The 18,141-nt window shown below is 36.3% G+C and overlaps 1 protein-coding gene across 1 annotated transcript; it reads left to right on the plus strand.

Annotated features, from left to right (window-relative positions):
• The first annotated feature begins 39 nt into the window (after positions 1–39).
• LOC125651628 (pecanex-like protein 4) lies at positions 40–17,319 on the plus strand. The gene is made up of 10 exons (XM_048880315.2): positions 40–202; positions 340–1,091; positions 1,204–1,380; positions 4,745–5,271; positions 7,633–7,769; positions 8,135–8,609; positions 10,605–11,750; positions 11,903–12,023; positions 12,858–13,044; positions 13,998–17,319. The coding sequence occupies exons 2-10, from the start codon at positions 397–399 to the stop codon at positions 14,247–14,249; spliced, it is 3,717 nt and encodes a 1,238-aa protein (XP_048736272.2). The 5' UTR covers positions 40–202; positions 340–396; the 3' UTR covers positions 14,250–17,319.
• The last annotated feature ends 822 nt before the right edge of the window (positions 17,320–18,141 follow it).

The raw sequence follows: 18,141 nt of genomic DNA on the forward strand, positions 1-18,141 counted from the left end.
TGTTTTTCAGTAAATTGCTATCAATTTCCTAATATCTCAATTCGAAACTAATAGATATTTTTAGTTTTCTGTTCATTCGGAATGTTGGTAAACTTTTAAGCTTTTCACCCAAGAAACCCAATTTTGTGACACATTTTGTGTAAATCCATACACAATATGTGATATTATGATAGATTTTATCCTAATCTGTAAATTTTAGCAAGTAAGTTCACATTGATTTTTTTGTAAACCCAAACTCAGGTGTGATCGCTCGTTTCCAATGAAAACAAACGGTTTAAAATTGGTTTGATAATTTTCGACAAGCAGTTTACAAAATTTTGATGACATTTTCTTTATAAGGATGGAGTTGATATTCTACACTGGGTCCAGCATAACTTGATCCGCACGAGCAGCAACATGGGTACAGGGATCCCTCTTCTGAATGAATACAAGCAGGAATTCTTCGCCAAGAGATTTCCACAGACCATTCTTGGGGGCCCGAAACTCCGCCTTGGCTATGATGCTCCAATTTACGTGTATATAAACCAGGTCCTCCTGTTCATTATTCCATTCATTCTTGGTGGTGTGGTCACACTGCTTGTTGAGTTGAACACAATCAATGATGTGACTGGTGTCATTCTGTTTGGATGTCTGATGCTGATCGTTGTAATTACTATTCACATTGTCACCACTATTGTACAAGTTAAATTTACTCCAGATCTACCATACCCTACGAAAAAGAATCTCCTGGCAGAGGAAGATGAGATAGATTTTGTGTCATGTTGTGGAGTAGAAACTGTTGAGTTTGTCATCCCAAGAAAAAAGTTTATTGCAAACATTGCCATTCATGCTGTGATATCAGGTTGTATGTGCAGCCTTGCCCTGTGGTATCTCTTGCCCACCACACTAAATGGACTGTTCAGCAACAATACAGGGGCCACTGTGGTTCTATTTATTTTTGGCTGGTTCACAGTGCTGGTGGCCCAATATCCACTCACTGTGGCAGCACCACCAGAGCCTGCTACCTATAGGACGATGGACAGGTGGGAGTTATCTCCCTTGACCAGGCCCTTTTATGTTCTCATGTTTTCAGCGTTTGATCTTTTGTACAGGTGAGTTTAAAGCCAATACTAACATTGTTCAAAAGACTCTATGGCAATACTACATAAACATTTTATTTAAAGTGTTTATTGGAATGTGTTCATATATTGAATTCTGTTACAGATATGAAAGCCAGAGTACATTTCTAACTACAAACCAAGCCCTTCATGTTCTGTTTGTGTTTCTGCCTGTGTTGTGGACCTGTGGGTTCTTGCCCCCAGTGGACTGCTTCTTCCTGTGGATGGGGGAACAGATCCATGTCTACCTCCTGGGAGGATCCCCAATGGCTTCAGATCTCAGGTACAATAGGGAAGGAGGAAAGGGAGAGAACTCATATCCAAGTGTCACTGGGCATGTTGATAAAGTTATTCTTGACTCTGCTACTCTGGATAATGTGTATGGGTTTAATGACTTTCTGTTGATTAATTCTTCATATTCTTATCCATATTACTAATAGCTGGTCAAGTTCTTTATAGATAAAAACAACATATGGACCTCTGTTTTATGATGTAAGCTTAGTCTCAGTGATACTACTAATTATCTGTGGATGTTCATGGAGATTTTAGTAATTAGCTTTCTCAGAGAGAGGTTTGTTTACACCAGTGTATAAGGATGAATATATATATATTTAACTGTAATGTTAGCGGACATGGTATGAATTTGAAGACATAGATTTATAAAGTAGTAAAAGCTCTGAGCGATATTGATTATCCTCTTGCAACAAGTTAACAGTAATTAGTTTGTCAATCCCAGAATTTGTATGTGCCAACCACTGCCTGTGTCTTTTAAGACACTCCATCCCTCAGATAACAAAAAATGAAAATGTATTTTCCCCCTTATATTGTGCAGGTTTTCTGTAGTATATATTATTATGATAAAGACTTAAACATTGTAGACCATTGTATTCATGTGATCTTATGAGATATAATTGATCATTAGCTAAACAGTGAATCATAGAGAGCAAAAAGAAGTTCAGTGATCGCGAAATGTTGAAATGTTTTACAGGACATTCGGTCTGGTAAACACAGGAACATAACCGGACCGAATCACATTTTACCAGACCGAAAAAAAGTAGTATTATTTTTATATTAAAATATGAAAGACTTTGAGCCTCCTGGTCATTGGATTTTCGTTTTAAAGGTTTACCGGGGACTGCATTACTGTTCCATTTTAATTGGAACATGTTGCCGTTTTTGTATGTTTTTTTTTATAAACGGAACTGGAAGTTGAAATGTAGCAGCGATTTTTTTCTACCCACTGGTACCGGTACCCATTCAATTGGGAAAAATAGCGTCAAAATCGAACAAATTGGGAATTTTCTACCAATGTATAGGCAAATGATTTCAACTAAAAGAAAAGAAAAAAGAGAACAAAACAAGAAGTATTCATCTCTTTACAAACTTTTTTATGGTAATATTTGTTGTGAGACATAAGGAATCGTCGTAGCTCTACAAAACACACTGCCATAATCTGTACTTTTGATTTAATACCGGAAGTGAACATTTTAGTTAACTCATACGTTTCAGACTAAGAAAATTACGATTTCAACGGTCTATTTTGCGGCAAGTGAATTGGGAATTTTTAGTCTCAAAATTGGGAAAAATCACCGGTTTTTGACATTGGGAATGGTACCATTTATCGGTACCAGTTATATAAGGGGGAAAAACACTGCATAGTTTCCAAAACCATTGCCGGAAAGTCGCCAGACATTTGGACCGGAAATATAACGAAGTTTACCAGACCGAGAGTCAAATTACCGGATATGTCCGTCGGTCCGGCGACATTTCGCTCTCACTGCAAGTTTCAGCAGTTTATTTTCCATGCAGTGTCTGTTTGCTGCATAACAAAATATTTTAATGGTTGAAACGATTATGAAAATTAAGAAAAAATGTATTGTATCCAATAATGTTTCAACAAAAATAACGTATGTATAACATTTTATCAAAATTTCAGTATCAAGAGTTACCTTTCTTCAAAAAGTAGGAGATAGTAGTAATTAAGTTATTGTATTTTTGATATTCAGTTCATAACCTTTGGTTTGTCCTGAAAAGTCTCTGTAAATAAGTTACAGATAGCATCAGCCTCTTTTATTATGTGCCAGCTGTACGTGTTTAAAGGGGTATGGTCACGATGAGTTAGCTATTACCATATATTTGATTCTAACGATTCAGCGTACCTGGGTTAACCGGTAATGACCGGCAACACACTTGATTGTGAGCCAATCTGATTAAAACCAGATCCTGAGATCCGCTCACAATCGCTACACTAGAATCTGACGTAACCCCATAGGGGGTCATGTCCGCATGACCTTTCGCTTGGAATATTCATGAGAACTATCAGCCAGTCAGATTGCGCCATACAGACAATGATGGCTATTTAAGAGGTTCCTGGCAATTCGTAAACAAATTTCTGTAATCTCTCTCCCACGAAGTTTATTCCACACTGTAAATTTGTATATTCTCGCTTAACAAATTTTAAACTTTCACAATAATGCCTAATCTATTCCGTTCATTCAAACAACAAAACGTACGATATGAAATATACCCAAATTAAATTAATTGTGAATTCAGATTTATGTATGAATAGGGACGGGTACGAATTGAATAGTTTTCAAGATGGTTTACTTAAATAACGCGAGGAATATAACGCCAGTCGACGTAAACGGTGCATTGTGACATCGCATCTAGCTGCGATATGTTTTCTTTCAAACCAAACAATCGCAGCCATTTTCCTTGAATTGTGAACTCCATCGGGATTTTTTAGCGTTAAATGAAAGAAAACCCACAGAGAATACAGACATTGTTTAAATCGCATGTTTTGACAAGTGTGCAATCGTCTGTCAAACGCGCAGTCATTTTTTTTTTAAACTTTTTTTTTTACATCTCTAACGTAAATAATCACGCAAAGGTTCATGGGAGAAAAATTATCGTTGGTATAAATCGACAGTGTCAATTTGATTCGCTTAACGAAAGGTCATGCGGACGTGACCCTATATGGGGTTACGTCAGATCCTAGTGTAGCGATCTAAGTGAGCGGATCTCAGGATCTTGTTTTAATCAGATTGATTGTGAGCTGGAATTGCGCATGCATCTCGCCGGGTAAGCTGATTTTCCCAGAAAATCTTGATAGGCGAAGGTGGCTTCAAGCTAGCGTCTATGGAGATCGTTGTATTGAAAGTTGCTTATTCTAAAACATAATGATATTTATTTTATGTTTAACATAATGTTTTTAAGTTTTACACTGGCGAAATAAATATGATTTTTAAATATGTTTGTCATTTATTTATGCAATAGAAAGTCAACATTTTCATTACTGTACTGTAGCTGAATCACTTGATTCTAGTGTGCTATTAGTGAGATATGTTTAACGTACTAATTCTAAGAAGGAACATCGCATTTTAATTGAGTTTGACACATTTCAAAATATTACTTACATAATTTATATTTTGTGATTTTCTTTTTATTAAATTTTGAGTTGCAAACTCCAAAAACTTAATGTTTGTTACTTGAATAAACCATCACAACTACAGATATTTAAGGAGAAAACTAAAGAACTACAGTCCATTCTTATTGCAGTGTACTTACTGAGAATTTATGTACTGATGTTGAAATACACATTTGCTGCATTAGTTAGTTATTTGATGACAGATTTGAATTGTTTACAGGCTGGGGGTCCTGTTGACATTGTCGGTGTGCGTGTACTTGGGAGCTTACTTCCTGTCCCAGTGTCTCGGTACTGTCCTGCTGTCAGCTCTTTGTGGTTATCTACTGAGTATTGATCTCGGAGGGCTGGGGAACCAGATTATCCTCACCTGCAGGAACAGGAACAAGGTTTCAGATGACCAAGGGGCCATTGCCATGGAAACAGGGGTCAAGGGGTTTTTGTGGAGATGGGACATATTTCAGTTCTTATATCATCTTCTGATGCTGGCACTAGTAGGGACCAGTGCGGGATTGTTAAATTTGAACTCCCACACGCTCAGTGGAGATGTATGGAAGATCCTTGGATATGTCACAATTGGTCTTTGTGTTGTGGAGAAAATTGTGAGAGATATTCAGAATGTGTACATATTTTTTGGGTTGCTGAGAAATCGACTGTTTCCCAGTTCAGCCCGGATCAGCAAACCTTATCTCAACAGAATGAGGATGCTGAAACCTTTAGGGATTGTGCGGAGGATTATTGTCAACTGGGGTAAGTCTTCAATTTTTTTTTAACCATATAGGAATAGTGCCTATAGATACCCATAATTTAAATGAGGAAATATGTTTTTAGATTTTAAACTAATTTAAATATTGTTTCTGCTGTTGCTTGTGATAATCAAATGATATAGGGTTGACTTATTGAACTTATATTGGTGAATATTGGCTGGGTTGGGTTTGAAATATTTTACTCCCAACGAGTGCCAATATTCACCTGTATAAGTCCAATAACTCCTTGATTATATGACTAAACTATATTTCAGTAGTTTAATGTTGATATTGAATTAGTTAGAAACAAAAGCATAGAATACGTGTAACATCATAGTTATACACATTTGCAACATTCATCCAAATGCATCAATCTAATGAAATGTTTCAAATTGTAAATTATGATAATCCCTACAGTATTTGCTGAAAATAGATGTAACCCAGTGTTGACATTTTACAAGAATTAATTGATACTAATGATAGGTATAACATATCGAAATCTGACAGCTTCTGCAGATAGCTGCTGGTCTGCCGTCTTTGTTTACATTCTAGTTTGTAGTAGTGTTCACTTGTACCCTGAATGTTTTAGCAAGCATCTTATTTCATCAAAAGTTTTCATTCAATAATGCCTTAGATATTCCACACTAAAATTCTAGATTATTGCTAACAAATTATTAGCTAATGTTATTTATTGTACTATGAAATGAAAAGTTTATTCAGTGATGGGAATAATGCCATTTATCATTACCAATTTGCCATTTAGAAAAGTAATGATTTGGTTTTGTATCAATTCATTTGTTTCCACATTCATTTAAATTTATCTTTCAAAAGAATTTGATCAGTCCAGTCCATTACAAAAGATTGTAATAGTACAATATTTCATAATCATTGTAGTGCAATGGTCAATACCTCATCAGATCTGATTCTCAATCATTAAGTATCAGACAGTTTTTAGAAGGATGCTCTTGATATCGTGTTTTTTAAACAAGAAATAGAGTGCTCTAGCAACTATTTTACTCCTAGTTTTGCTTCCAGAGAACAATTAGTGCACTTTTGGATGGAAAATTAAAGACAGTGAAAGTCAAAAATATACTGTACAATTTAAATAGGTATATAAAGGCAATCGGCCTCAAGTATATTTCACCAATATTGAGTGCATTGTTGGATACCCATAGTTGATTTCTTCTCATGTGTAGAAGACAAAGTAAATGTTAGGTATATGAGGATGTGATTAACTGTATGCTAGGTATCGGTGGACGTGATGTCTCTGCATTAGGTATTCAAGGATGTAATAACTACGTTAGGTATATGAAGATATGATAATTGTATGTAAAGTATCAGAGGATGTGATGATTGTACATTGATTGTACGAGGATATGATTATTGTACATTCAGTGTACGAGGGTGTGATGATTGTACATTGCGTGTACGAGGATGTGATGATTGTACGAGGATGTGATGATTGTACGTTGAGTGTACGAGGATGTGATGATTGTACGTTGAGTGTACGAGGATGTGATGATTGTACGTTGAGTGTACGAGGATGTGATGATTGTACGAGGATGTGATGATTGTATGTTAAGTGTACGAGGATGTGATGATTGTACGTTGAGTGTACGAGGATGTGATGATTGTACGTTGAGTGTACGAGGATGTGATGATTGTACGTTGAGTGTACGAGGATGTGATGATTGTACATTGAGTGTACGAGGATATGATGATGGTACGTTGAGTGTACGAGGATGTGATGATTGTACGTTGAGTGTACGAGGATATGATGATTGTACGTTGAGTGTACAAGGATGTGATGATTGTACGTTGAGTGTACGAGGATGTGATGATTGTACATTGAGTGTACGAGGATATGATGATGGTACGTTGAGTGTACGAGGATGTGATGATTGTACGTTGAGTGTACGAGGATGTGATGATTGTACGTTGGGTATACGAGGATATGATGATTGTACATTGAGTATACGAGGATATGATGATTGTACATTGAGTGTACGAGGATGTGATGATTGTACATTGAGTGTACGAGGATGTGATGATTGTACATTGAGTGTACGAGGATGTGATGATTGTACATTGAGTATACGAGGATGTGATGATTGTACATTGAGTATACGAGGATATGATGATTGTACATTGAGTGTACGAGGATATGATGATTGTATTTTGAGTGTACGAGGATGTGATGATTGTACATTGAGTATACGAGGATATGATGATTGTACATTGAGTGTACGAGGATGTGATGATTGTACATTGAGTGTACGAGGATGTGATGATTGTACGTTGGGTATACGAGGATGTGATAATTGTACTTTGATATTACTAAAGTGTTCTATGTATCTGTTCTTAGTGTCCCCACTGACCATGTTGATGTACTCATCTTTGCTGGTGACCAGTAGTGAGCCATCCTCTGTATCAGCCACTGCCACTCTCAGTACTGTCACGGCGGTGTGGTATATCTTCGGTGTAGTCCGTGTCTTCAGGACCGTAAGTAGTCTGCTCAGTGGAAGTCTGTTTTAAAAGAAAATTCTTTCAGATACTGAGGTACTGCCATAGATTGAAAATAATCTCAACAGAAGAGAGAAAATTTAGAAACTATTGGACATTTGTAGAAAGAAAGTATCTTGGTGCAATCAGCTAAAGTTTTTGATATTGGACATTTGTAGAAAGAAAGTATCTTGGTGCAATCAGCTAAAGTTTTTGATATATGATACACTGAAGAATCCTAATTTATGTCTAAACAAGAGGGGAAAAGTGAAATTCAAAGATTTATGAAGCACTGATTTGTTGATATGCTAAATTATGAGGATTTTCGTGATATAAGGTGAGAACTACTGTGGTGTCTTTTGTAGATTTGGCAGAGTACAGTCAACAGTCTGTTGGAGCTTTCTATTGCACACATCTTTCTGGTTAACGTGACGTCAACTTCTGACCTCATGCTTTTCCCCATTCTTTCTCTGTTGATTGGTCTGTGTCGAGACAGAGCCACTCAGTTCCTGAACAAACTTTATTTCTGTGTGACCATCCTAATCACCTCCTGGACTGACAAGAAACAGAGGAGAGGATCCACTGTGGCGTTGATCGGTGTGTCTGTGTTCCTGTTTCCTCTTGTCTTCAGTATGGTGTCCTTGGCATCTATCCTGTCTGCCCCCCTTCTTCCACTGTTCACCCTTCCGCTGTTTGTGATGGGGTTCCCTCGACCCAACAAGTTCTGGCCTGAGGAGGTGGGGGCATCTGCTAATGTGAATCCTGACACAATGTTCTACAAACAGCTGACTCCTGTACTGAGTGGAGCACTCAGAACAGCTTTTGCAGATGGAAGATTAGGTAACAATCACTTAATACTTAATGTTTTACAGCCAGTATTTAACAGTAAACATAGTTTATTGTTTTTACTTGCCTTCATGAGATAGGACATCGGGTTCCTAAGTTTAACTTTTTAGAGCAGGTCCATTGCATGATTAAAATAACTGCATAAATTCCCTGTTGAGTGAATCAATACTTTTTCAAGCAGCTCTACACTCTAATGATGATAGCTATAGCTCAAGTGAGCTTTTCTGATTATCTGTTGTCCGTCTGTCTATCCATAAATTTTACACATTTTCAACTTCTCCGGGCCAATTTCAACCAAACTTACCTGAAACATCCTTAGGTAAAGGGAATTTAGAATTATTCAAATTGAGGGTCACACCCATAGTAAAGCTCAATTTGGTGAATGTTTTTTTCTCACCCCAAATCATTTTATTCCTTTCTAATATGATTAAAAAAGATATAACCCCCCCCCCCCCCCCCCCCCCCCCCCCCCCGTTATGGGAGATATTTTGATATTTTTCAACTCTAAAATGACTGCATAAGTGTCAAAAGTTACACCAGGAGCCAACCCAACTTGTATAACAGATTGAATTTTTGTCCAGGAAGCAAAAATTCAGGAGACATAATTTCAAGATTATAATTGTTTTAGATTTGGAAATAAATGTAGGTAAATATATGAAATTGTTATTTTTTGCAGAAAATGACTTGTATGAGTGATTTGGACTCATTTTAATTCTTTCCAAAAATTTGAACAAAATGACCTTCACTATCCCTTTAGTGAGAGAAGATTCAAAATTGTTTAAATCATGGTCCTTGGGAGTAGGATGGGGCCATAAGAGGTGATCAAAGTTTACAATGGAATATATAGCGAAAATCTTCTTTAAAAAACAGCAGGATCATAATTAGTCATATTGATGTGCATGATTTCTAAGGTGGTGCTGAATTCAGGTTTGTTTGAATCATGGCCACAGGGGTGGGGGGTGGGGGGGGGGGGGGGGGGGGGGGGTGGGGGGGGGGGGGGTGAAGCCACATTAGGGGGTCAAAGTTTTATATGAGAATTTATAAGGAAACATTTCTAAAAATCTTCTCAATAACAGTAGAGTCCTGATTAGCCATATCCATGTGCAACCACTCCCTGTAGTGCAGATCATAGGGGTAGGGGCCACAATAGGGGATCAAATTTTTACATGGCAATATGTGAGGAAATTTTATATAAAAATCTTCTTGAGACCAACTGGGCCATGATATGTCATCATCATTAAGCAAGCATTCTCAGGTAGTGTAGATTCAATTTTATTCAAATCAATACCTGGGGTTGGAATGGGGCCTCAATAGGGGATCAAAGTTTTATATGGGAATATATTGTAATGTACCACTGATTAGATATATTTCAAAATATGCAAGCATTTCAATGAAATGCAAATTCATATTTGATTAGGGTTGGCTTAAATAGGTAATCAAAGATTTACATTAGAATGTTTTGGAAGTTTGAAGAAAAAATCAAGAGTAGCAGGGACACACTAAATCATATCAATAGACAATGCATTGTTCTGAATTCAGATTTTTTTTAAATGACCCTGGGCTTAGGATGGGGCTAAAATCAGGGATCAAATTTTACATAATTTATAAATATAGGAGGGGGTGTCTTTTTAAAATAAATCTTTTCCAGAACAGCAAGGCCATTTTAGTCATATTGAGATTGAAGCCATGTTGTTATTTATGTATAATAATATGGTGTCTATATTATGTTACCTAGATGTTTGACCACACTTGCAATCTTACACATGAGAATAATGAGATCCAATTAAAACCTGTGTAATGAGAATGAAATCATACTGGAATAAGAAATGATTACATGTATTATGTGAATACTATAACTCGGTTACATTTATCAGTGATCAGGGTTCTGTGTTTATGAGGGATGTATATCAATCAGGGTTCTTTATTTATCAGGGATATGTAGTTCTCAGGAATATGTAATTATCAAAGTTCCATATTCATCATTTTCAGGTGAGGCGTGTGTGGGAAACCACTACCTGGTGCGATACCAAGATCGCCTGGTGTGGATCATGATCCTGGAGCGAGGGTCTGGCTACTGCTCAGTCAATATTAAGGGTCTAGAGCTCCAGGAGACGTCCTGCCACACCGCTGAAGCCACCCGACTAGATGACATATTCGAGGAGGCATTTCCCGAGGATCTTGGCTGTTTTCCATTAAATCATTATCCACTTCACACACTAACTCTAGTGGATATTGAACCTATTAAGACATATTCAGATGCCCGCAATGTTCTTACTGGAATTATAGACCAGCCAGGAAGTTTTGATGTCACCATGTCTTCATTTATAAAGAGCCTTGTGTGGGTACTGTTGCATCATGTGAATAAATTAAAACTTAAAGAACACAGTAAAAAGAAAGAAAATGTGAGTAAGGGGACAGGAAGTGAAAATAATAACAATATATCAGGGAGAATTTCAAAAGCTTCTATTCATCATAATGACAAAGCTGTGATAGCCATGGAGACTTATGCAGGGAGGCCCTCCTCCTCCAAACAGAACAAAATGAACTCGTCCTGGGGTTCGCTGGGCAGTTTTACAGACAGTATTTTTTCTGAGGATGAGTTTACAGATAGAAAGAAAACAAATACAAAGAAGCAGGAGCCAAAAAAATCTGTGTCTCCTGCCTTTGGAGCACCTGCTTTTGGGGCACCTGCCTTCCAAGCACCTGCTAAGACTACCAACAAGTTTGATGATGACATTGATGATTTAATGAATGACTTTGAGCTAGGACTACCAGTCTTAGACAAAAATAAAAGGACAGCAGGAACTGTCTCAAAGTTTGATAGTAAAAAGGCGAACAATGGGATATTCAAACCAGTGACAAATTTAGCTGGTTCCCCAGACTTTAAATGCTCTCATTCTGTGCATGTAAGTCTGCCCCAGAAATGGCGAGAGCTACCCCTGGAGTCTTCACAGGTATCTCGATATTTAGGAAAATTCCCCAAAGAGTGGTTTAAGTATGTCTTGGGGACCCTGGATTGGTCTTGCGTGGAGGGACCTGTTGACCAGGTCAAGGATCAGGTCGCCAGTGACGATGTACTCATCAACTGTTACTCTCAGCTGGTCATGGCCTGTTACTCAATATTTGAAGCGAACTGTGAGTTTATGGTGTTTATTCACAGAAACTAAATGATATCAATATCACTTTATAAGTCTTTCACTTGTTCATTGGTAGGATTTATAATTTAATCATTGGTATGATTTAATCTTTCCTTTGTTTATTTGTAATATTTATAATTGATCTTTCAGCTGCGATGGGAGGGGCCAACACATTATATAAGTTCTACAATGGAGACCTCCCATGGAATGCGATGTTAGACTGGCTGTCAGAGGACAAGGTGCTTTATAAGTTAGTCCTCAAGGCCTACAGGTAACTTTACAGAGTGTAGGAGAAAAATTATATTGCATGATTCACATTCTATACAGAGGTCACTCTATTTATATTGCATGATTTACATTCTAAAGCCTTTATTTTTTTTATTTTCTGTTTTATGGGATTTCTTTCTTCAAAAATTCAAGTTGGAAGGGCGATTTAAAGTAAATATCAAAGTCCTTAATTCAAGCAGTTGGTCAGAAAAAGAAAATGAAAAATTGTAGGCACCTAAAAAACTTTTTTCCTTAAAATTCAATAGAGGATGGAATTTTTTCCCAATGTCTATTTAGTAGAAAAGAGTGTTATTGGTCTAAATTTAGATATACAATAGATTTGATCGGTACTGTTCATAAGAATAATGAATAGTTCTGGAATTTGACTTTCTGTATTCTATTTATTTATTTTTTGGCACTCCTAGTCTTAATATAATGCTGTTTCTTGCAAGAGTTAGAAATTAGACAGACAATTCTGCAATCTTCTCTTGCTTTGTTTACACTCTTTTTTTTGTGTTGATGACCGTCAATGTGCTGTTGATGGAAGAAATAAGAATATGAAATAAATTGGTTACTTTTATTGATATTTGATTTTAGCTCAATTTAGGGTAGGTGCTCCCATATAACAAAATTTAAAAATTTAATGTGTAAGTGATATTGTGTGGGTAATGAAGTGTATAGAGATCATTAATTTGCATGGGATGGGGGACACAAACAGCTTAACTACTGTAGAATACACTGTATGGACTATTAATTTGTGGTGAGACTTTTCTAAACTGACATTCTGTAAGGTGAGCCATGTAGTCTTTGATTTATGATATACTTCTGACTTTGGTAGGTATGGCTTTAAGATGATGCTGGACCAGACTCTGATGGGAGAGGCCACCACCCCAGAGGAGATACAGGAATACCTGACTGAGTTTGACAGTGACTGGTACATCGGTCTGGAGAAAGAGGAGGAATGGAAGTCCTCTGTCCTCAACTCTGTCCCCAACTTGTTCTCCCTGGGTCACAACAAGGCACAGGTAATACAATGATAACATATTTGTGACGGTATATACAAGCTAGCAGGGTTTCCTTGGGCTCGGGGCTTCTTACCTGCTTTAAATTAGCTCAGCCCTGAACTTAACGTACCTGAGGAAAACCGACCAGTTGAAAACCTTGGCCTTCAAGTAATAATATAATACACAGGTAACAACATAACACACAGGTAACAACATAACACACAGGTAGCAACATAACACACAGGTAATAACATAATACACAGGTAATAACATAACACATAGGTAACAACATAATACATAGGTAATAACATAATACACAGGTAACAACATAACACACAGGTAACAACATAATACATAGGTAATAACATAATACATAGGTAATAACATAATACATAGGTAATAACATAATACATAGGTAATAACATAACACACAGGTAACAACATAACACACAGGTAATAACATAATACGTAGGTAATAATATGATACACAAGTAACATGGAAACTGTGGTAAGTTTATTGGATGGAAACTGTGGTAAGTTTATTGGATGGAAACTGTGGTAAGTTTATTGGATGGAAACTGTGGTAAGTTTATTGGATGGAAACTGTTGATTTTAGTGGATATAAGATGTAGTAATTGTAGAGGATATAAGATGTAGTAATTTTAGAGGATATAAGATGTAGTAATTTTAGATTATGGAAACTGTTATTATTATATTTGGAGGGTGAAAACTGAAGTAATTTTAGAGGGTGTAAACCAGTGATTTTACAGGATGAAAACAAGTTTTAATAAATGGAAACTAGTTATTTCAGAGAAAGGAAACTGTAGTAATTTCAGAGAATGAAACTGTAGTAATTTCAGAGGATGAAACTGGAGTAATTTCAGAGGATGAAACTGGAGTAATTTCAGAGGATGAAACTGGAGTAACTTCAGAGGATGGAAAAATACTAATTACATGTACATTCATATTTTCAGGGTACCTACAGTAGCCGTCTGTTGACCTTGCAAGAGGAGATGGTGTACATCGGACGTCTGAACAGTGAGGCTGTGAAAGGTCAATGGGCCAACCTCAGCCTGGAGCTTCTGTATTTCACCAATGATGATGAGGAGCGCTACAGCATCCAGGCTCACCCCACCATCCTCCGAAACCTTACCGTGCAGGCCGCGGACCCACCCTTAGGCTATCCGATCTTCTCTTCCCAACCCATCACAATCCCCACAGTGTAACAAATCATAATTTCCCAACCCATTGCTATCCCCACATTGACACCATCTTCTCTCCTTCCCACCCACCCCAGTGTGACAACCATCTTCCAACCCATCACAATCCCCCTTTTGTGACAAATCTCAGACTGCCTCATCTTCTCTCAACCCATCACTATTTGCACAGTGCAACATACTGTGGACACCACCAAACAACATTTTGTGGACTTGGTTCTGACCATGTGAAATTTATATGGACAGTTAATGGATATCCTAGGTCTGAAAAGACTGTCTATTGTCTGCAGGTTTGTGTTAGATACATCCCTTTAGTGCTGATAATCTAGTCTCCTTTGTACCTACAGAGTTCCTCTTCCACTTAATTCAGTGTGTACATTCTGCAGGCTACAAGCAAAACTTTACTTGAAGTAAAGACTTTGAGATCTGCATTTATTTTTACTATTTAATAGATACAGTAAAACTTGCTTATAGGGGATTCCTGGTGACACCTTTATTAATTCCTTATACTGTATTTAGATTTTGTTATGATAATATTTAAAAAATACATGTATGTAAACATTTGGCACCAATCGTAATGCCAGACTACCCAATTAATGTATTTCAATAAAGTAGCCTTTGCAGTTTTATGGCTGTTGTACCAAATTGAGTTATGATTACAGAAATTTCTTGAATTTGACGTTGCTAAAATATTTTCTTTAGAAATCACAAGGTATGAATGCCACATGGTGAGGATACAAATTGTCCATTTGTTCTTCTCACCATGCAGCAGTCCTACCAGCATGATTTGCATGAGATAATGCTTCAATGCTGAAGTAATCAGGGTTCCTTTTATCATTAAATGAATGTATTTAACTATTAATTGTGGTTACTATTTCCACTTCCTTATAACCCAGATTTCTTTTTTACTGAGTTCTTAAAATAAGCAAGTTTTACTGTGTGTGTTCTGTGGGTGTTTAATAGCAAGTTTTAGAAATAAGCTGTTGTTTATTGTTTTTAGAATGAGGACTGAACACACTCTAAAGTTGACCTCAAATGATGGACACAATACTGTGTGTCTGATATTTTATATACATGTACTCAAGCCTCTGTATTTTTTATTGCTACAAATAACTGCAGTGCATCTGTAATCTTTGAAAACTATTGAACAGACTGTTGAACAGAAATGCATGAACTGGTTATACCAGGTACATTGTATTTCAATGCAGTGTAGTTTTATTGCCAGGGGTATTGATTGGTGTTATACATTACATAATGGCATTTTTAATGTATAGGACAGTTCTGCCAAAATTTCAGTTTGGAATTTCCTCTGACAAATTTCAACAATCCTTTTCCAAACATTTTTAGATACACACTAAATTAATTTGCAGATAAGAGAAACATTTTGCAAGGGCTATTATGATTTTTGTAGCAAGAATAAGTATTTTCGGAAATAACCTGCCAGTGTGTTTTTTTTTTTAATCAAACTGAATACAATGAAGTCTAATGTAAATGTTGCACAGTCTGAAATGTTGTGTAAATCGTACACATATTTTGCTGCAGACATTGATGTGAATACTCTGTTTTGTGTATATTACCTAATTCAAAGATTATTTTTTCTGGTCATGTCCAGATAAAACAAACTATTGTTGTGCCTTTTTGCATGTTGGAGTGATTTGGCAACATTTTAAGTCTGTGTCGGTTTTTGATGACACACTATTTTGACAAAGAGATGTAAATTGCAATTCAGATGTTTATAAAAATGTATGATTATAGATTTTTGATAATGTAGAATTATCCTTAAATTCCTGGAGCCAAACAGGGACAGTGTTCTGAATATAAAACATATATGTGCAAAATATTTTACTGGGAGAACATATTTTTATGTGACTTTAAAAACAAAACACATAGTTTAATTTTAAGATATTTTTGTGGCCAATGGATAAATCATAATTATACACAGACACGAAGTGCATCTGACAGTCAAAACTGTTAGTCATACAGATCTAGCAACATCATATTTTTGCAATAGAAAATACCAGGATGTAGTGTGAATATTGAGATTATTTCTCTCCATTAGCTCTGCTTGTTAAAGTTTCAAACTTGCATGCATTTACTGTGCAGTATATGGGAAATTTTAGCTCCCGTTTTATTTTCAGTCATTTCGTTTTCATTCTGAATATGCAATCTCAAAACAGGGTGGCTTTAGATTTACCCATTACACTTAGTAGTCCGAATAGTTTCAAGAGAATTACAAATGGGACAAAAGTATTTTTCTCAGTGTTTGGCAAAATTAGCATGGGGGGGGGGGGGGACTTTTGGCATACCATTTTTATTTTGTATTTTTATGTATTTTGTATCCTGTGTAAGAAAGCAGGTTCATGTGATGTCAGGTCAGAACTTGGCCCTTGCGTGATAAAACTTAGATATGCTCACTTTTGACCCCAAGTCTCACTTTACAGAGGGAACATAGTGAAAAAGTGAGTCCGAGATAAAAGAAAATTAAGCCTGCCTACGTTTTATGGCCTTATGATCAGATTACTGTTATGACTGTATTAGATTTGACCGACACCATTAGGCACTAGCATTAGATCCGACAGACACCACTAGGCACTAGCATTAGATCTGCTCTACACGAGGATTATATACCCACTTCTTTTTACGTTTTTGAGGCTTTCATAATTTCCGTCCACAATTGAATCTTGTGTTGTTACTGTTCAATATTTTATCTGATTTCCATGACTTTTTGCTAATTTTATGCATTTTAATTGATGTGAAACAAAATGGTTGTATTTATTCCCTTTTACAATTACAACACTTCTGTTCTTCAGGCACGTTAGTTGACGGTGAAGGGATATATGCACCAAATCTCTCACTGTTTGATAAATGACGAAACTTGTGGAAATTCAGTTCTTCCATACATTGTTGAAACAATAATAACAAACGTGTTGCAAGTGAATCCAGTTTTGATGATTACGGTGGGAGGTAACAGCATTGTCTATTTTTATATCTATTATAATTTAGAGTGTTATACATTGTGTTATATCTGTACTGTATGTGTGTTATTTCTAGTCTTATCATAATAAATATCTGTACTGCATTGTGACTCTGATCTTGTGACCCTGATCTGCTTTACTATCTCATCACAGCATCGTTTCAGACAAAATTGTGTCCAGAAGGATGAAATGCAATTTAATTAAAATTATATGTTAGATCCGCTCGCGTACTCGCATACATATGTATGCGAGCGGATCTAACATCTAATTTTAATTGGATTGGATGAAATGGGGACGATATACACTGTACAATGCAATATATACAGAATGTACTATTTCAGATATTGGTCTCACACTTGCTACTATGATAACGGGTAAGAAGAGGATTATTACTTTTCATTTCTGGGTCGAAAGGTCAGAAAGTTTGCCACATCCAGATGACTCAAAGCTCTGGGGAGTATATGTACTTTTTTATGTTAGTCTCATATTTACTACATACTTACTACAATGAGGGTAGGATTTCATCAAAAGATCGGGCTGGGGGGGTCACAGTAAATGTACGTTACAATGTGGAGACCATATATATGGAACGCCAAATTAACATAAACTCAAATAATTGAAGATATCTTCAATTATTTGAAGATATCATCAATTCATTTGATGCGTGCAACAATTTAATTAAAGATCTCTTCAAATAATTAATGATATCTTCAATTCTGAATTATTGCGCACATTAAATGAATTGATGATAGCATTAATTCTTCTGCTGAATTGATGTGCGCTTTAATTGAATTAATGATCTCTTCAAATGAATTTATGATATCAACAATTGAATTGATGTGCGCTACAATTCAATTGAAGAGAGCAATAATTGATATAATGCATGCATTAAATCAAATGATGAGAGCAATAATTGAATTGATGCG

The sequence above is a fragment of the Ostrea edulis genome, chromosome 5 (genome assembly GCF_947568905.1).
Source record: "Ostrea edulis chromosome 5, xbOstEdul1.1, whole genome shotgun sequence".
NCBI lineage: Eukaryota > Metazoa > Mollusca > Bivalvia > Ostreida > Ostreidae > Ostrea > Ostrea edulis.

Coding starts and splice junctions, on each gene's coding strand:
- LOC125651628 (XM_048880315.2), top strand. CDS start 397: ATGGGTACAGGGATCCCTCTTCTGAATGAATACAAGCAGGAATTCTTC. Junction 7,770..8,134: donor TAGTCCGTGTCTTCAGGACC/GTAAGTAGTCTG, acceptor TGTCTTTTGTAG/ATTTGGCAGAGTACAGTCAA. Junction 11,751..11,902: donor CTCAATATTTGAAGCGAACT/GTGAGTTTATGG, acceptor TTGATCTTTCAG/CTGCGATGGGAGGGGCCAAC.